Source organism: Gossypium arboreum, chromosome 11, assembly GCF_025698485.1.
Source record: "Gossypium arboreum isolate Shixiya-1 chromosome 11, ASM2569848v2, whole genome shotgun sequence".
NCBI classification, from domain to species: domain Eukaryota; kingdom Viridiplantae; phylum Streptophyta; class Magnoliopsida; order Malvales; family Malvaceae; genus Gossypium; species Gossypium arboreum.
Window position 1 is genome coordinate 14,939,249 of NC_069080.1, and position 3,880 is coordinate 14,943,128.

Consider the following 3,880-nt stretch of genomic DNA (forward strand, 5'->3'; position numbering starts at 1 on the left):
AACTTAAAAGGGTTTCCTACATCCATAACTATGCTTTTACTTTTATGGTTTAGATTTAGTATGATAAAAAAAAAGTAAAAAGTTGGTTAGAAAAGTGGAAATAGCATAGGGATGGATGCATTTATTCCTTTGTGAATTACTCATGCTTTAATGCTTTTATCAACTTTATTGCTACTAATTACATGTGTTTAATTCCTTTTTCATTTTCCAGTGTGATAGTTGAAGACTAATGTCAACTTACTTGCACTATATTCACATTTAAATTTGAAGTTTTAGTAAAATTAGTATGAGAAGATGGGAAGGGGAAATCATTTTCACTCATTTCTCTCTTCCAATGATTGGAATAACAATGCAATTCCTTCCCTCATGCACTTAACTTACATTTTCCTTTTGTTTTTCTCATTATTTAAAAAATGTAAGAGTTTCGACTAACCTAAACATCTAATTTTATTTTGAGAAATAACTTTGTTCTATTTTTAATAGGCTCAGACACGCGACACTTTATACAACCTTAAAAGAGTAACTTTTTGTGAATTTTCAATGACTCTACTTGCACACAATTTATAGTTCACCTTTTATTTGAGTCACAATAATATAACCGTTACATGTGACGTTAAAGATAAAAATAATAGAAGAGCCCAAGCCAATGGTAGGATGACATCGGCACTAAGTTAACTCGTACAACCATACAGGTTATCATACCGTTGACTACATGACACTACGGAACAAACAATGACCCACTGTATAAACTTAGGTGCACAAGGGTACAAGGGCTTCCCTTTCTCTCCACAATCAACTCCATCGGCTAGCTTTCCCTCATCTTGTTCTCTTTCTCCTTTCATCACGTCTCCTCTTAATCTAGGTGAATGGACTCTCTCATCCACCATTTTTCTCTTTTTTGTTGATAGCTTGTATTGACAAATTTTTTTATGTTATTTTTATTTATTTATTTATGAGATTTAGAATACAGTTAAAAAAAGAAGAATTATGTCTTTACTACTTGACCCATTGGATTTGGCAGATTAAAAGAAAAACTTTGAAAACTATTAGCATATGAACTATAGATTGAAAAAAGAAATTGCAAAGTGAAAAAGTCCCTAACTCTTGAACTGTGCAATTCACAGCGAAAAGACAAAGTGAGAAACGTTAAAGCAGTATCACATCTGGTTACGGAAGAAGTAAAAACTGGAGCTGGAAATGGAAATGAAAATGGTAAGTCTCAAGAAAAAAAAGGAACAGTACTCAAGTACTTCAATATTTTAATGAAAGAAAAGGGGTAAGAAAGCATATAAAAAATAAAAAGCCAGAAATGGCAAAAGAAAAAAGAATAAGCCCAAGGTCTTTGCTTGGGACCCACCTTCAAATCTGTGACAGAGATGGTAGTTTCATTTCCTCAGCTCCTCTTTTGTTCTCTTGTGCTGCTCTTTCATATCAGCCCCATTCTTTTATTTATTTCTCTTTCTCTATTCAATAATTTCTTGGTTGAGTTGAGTTTCTCTCACTAGAAGTTATTTTATTTTATAAGTAGTTGTAGTCATATAAATGTAGAAAGGGAAAAAAGATGGCAGCTTTGTTTTGTCATGGCCGTTTGTGAATTCTCTTCTAAGCAAAAACAAAAGTATTCTCTTTCACACCTTTCAATTTTCAATCTCATAAAAACAAACATGAAAGAATAATCTAGGGTTTAACAACCAACATCAACTCCAACAAGGTCTGTTTTTTTTTTTTTCTGTGTTCTTTGGTAATTTTCTCTATGTTTTTTGTTTTTCTCTTAGTGATAGGAGCTGTTTCAGCTTTGATCCTTGTCTGCTTTCTCTTTTCTTTCTTTCTTTATCATGGTCAGATTTTACAGGTCTTATTGTCTCTGATCTTATTGGCCTTCTCTGTTTTGGAAAAGCAAAAAAAAAAAAATTGGTGTTTTGAGCTAAGTTTTGTTCTTCTTTTTTTCTTTTGAAGAAATTCCTGTTGGGTTGATCCTGTGGATGTTTCTTTTTATTGTTTAAAGATCTATTGTTTTCGGGGTACTATGGAGGAGGTTGAAGAAGCTAACAAAGCAGCAATAGAGAGCTCTCATAGAGTTTTGAGTATCTTGTCTCAGCCTCAAGATGAGGTTAGCTGTAGACATTTAATGGCTGAAACTGGGGAAGCTGTTTTTAGGTTCAAAAGAGTAGTTTCCCTTTTGAACTCTGGTTTGGGACATGCAAGGGTGAGGAAGTTAAGGAAACTGCAAGCCCCTTTTCCTCAGAGCACCCTTTTGGATACTCCACACTGTAATCCCTCAGCCTCAGATTATCCATCCAAGAATCTGCACCTTGGTTGCCATGAAAGCTCGGTTCAAGAACTGACTTCACACGCTAGGAAATCTCTATATTTAGGGAACCCATCTTTGGAATTGAGTTCTAATGGGAAACACCCTCTTCAACTCTCTCAAAAGGCGTCGTTGGGCCACTATCATTTCCTCCAGAAACAACACCAAATGAAACAACAGGCTGAAATGATGTTTAGGAAGAGCAATAGTAGTGGGATGAACTTGAATTTCGATAGCTCTAGCTGCACACCAACCATGTCATCAACCAGGTCTTTCCTTTCTTCGTTGAGTATGGATGGAAGTGTAACTAACTTGAGCGGCGGTGGGAGTGCCGCCTTCCATTTAATTGGTACACATCGTTCCTCAGATCAAAGTTCCCAACAGAAGAAGTGTTATGGTAAGGCAGAAGATGGGAGTGTCAAATGTGGCACTAGTGGTAGATGCCACTGTTCAAAAAAGAGGTTAGATTCTCTCTTTTTTTATATTACTTCTCATAATGCCTTCTTTTCCCTCTGATTTGATTTTTTTTTTCACTTTGTTGGCAGGAAACATAGAGTGAAGAGGTCAATCAAGGTGCCTGCTATCAGTAACAAGCTTGCTGACATTCCTCCAGATGATTATTCATGGAGGAAATACGGGCAGAAGCCGATCAAGGGTTCTCCTCACCCTAGGTATACATGATTAGACTGGGACTTTATGTATTAATTTTATGTGTGCATGTAAGTGGAATCTGGTCTAATTTGTTTATAACTGGTGTAGGGGATATTATAAATGTAGCAGTATAAGAGGTTGCCCTGCAAGGAAGCATGTGGAGAGGTGCTTAGAAGAACCATCCATGCTTATTGTTACCTATGAAGGTGAGCATAACCACCCAAGATTACCATCACAGTCTACAACATAGGAAAACTCACTCTGCCTAAGATTGGTTGGCTAGTTGCCCTTTGCTTGTTCTTTTACATAATTTGCATGGATATACATATGGGAGCAATTTCTTTTTCATTTTTCTTTCCTGTTTTGTTTGCCTAGTTCTGGACCAAAAGAAAATTGTAGAAAAAAATTGGGGTTTAAATTGAAAGAAAAAGGGTTTGATGATTCAAGGGAAATCAGTGGTTGATGAAGTGGTTGAATTGAATCAAAGGCCATGAGTAGTGCTTAAGGTGTTGCCATCGGTCTTGGGTACTAATTTGGACTTATTTACGACTTATGACCTAACGACGGGGCCGGGGGGTTGTGGGGTTGCATCTATCTCTTTGTCTGTAACACGCCTTGAATCAGAATATATTCTGCTGGAATCTTGTGCCTACTGATATACTGGGCCTTGGGGGTGTGTTAATAGGCATCTATGCTCTCCGGTTATTTACATTTAGTTCTAAAAAAAATAAAAAATAAAATTGATTTGATCCTTTTGAGGTGAGCTCAACCTAATTAAGTGATTAGACGTCGTGTATTTTAATATTTGACTTTACTAACTTACAAATCTTATTGGAGCATAGATCGTTAAGTAAGAAATTGAATATGAAAATTGAACCCAGTTGAACAAAGTTTATTCAAGATTAATTGAATGTTAAAATT

General features: G+C 35.8%; 1 protein-coding gene across 2 annotated transcripts; it reads left to right on the plus strand.

Annotated features, from left to right (window-relative positions):
• Positions 1–1,385: 1,385 nt before the first annotated feature.
• On the plus strand, positions 1,386–3,411 carry LOC108471005 (probable WRKY transcription factor 21). 2 transcript variants are annotated; one of them, XM_017772557.2, is made up of 4 exons: positions 1,386–1,711; positions 2,006–2,769; positions 2,854–2,979; positions 3,068–3,411. In XM_017772557.2, the coding sequence occupies exons 2-4, from the start codon at positions 2,027–2,029 to the stop codon at positions 3,207–3,209; spliced, it is 1,011 nt and encodes a 336-aa protein (XP_017628046.1). In that variant the 5' UTR covers positions 1,386–1,711; positions 2,006–2,026; the 3' UTR covers positions 3,210–3,411. The 2 variants fall into 2 exon arrangements, with proteins under 2 accessions (XP_017628046.1, XP_017628045.1); XM_017772556.2 differs by having other exon boundaries at positions 1,389–1,711; positions 1,957–2,769.
• The last annotated feature ends 469 nt before the right edge of the window (positions 3,412–3,880 follow it).

Excerpts from the sequence above, each read along its gene's own strand:
- LOC108471005 (XM_017772557.2), top strand. The coding sequence starts at position 2,027 with ATGGAGGAGGTTGAAGAAGCTAACAAAGCAGCAATAGAGAGCTCTCAT. Across the intron at positions 2,770-2,853 it reads TGCCACTGTTCAAAAAAGAG|GAAACATAGAGTGAAGAGGT; the intron begins GTTAGATTCTCT and ends CTTTGTTGGCAG. Across the intron at positions 2,980-3,067 it reads AAGGGTTCTCCTCACCCTAG|GGGATATTATAAATGTAGCA; the intron begins GTATACATGATT and ends TAACTGGTGTAG.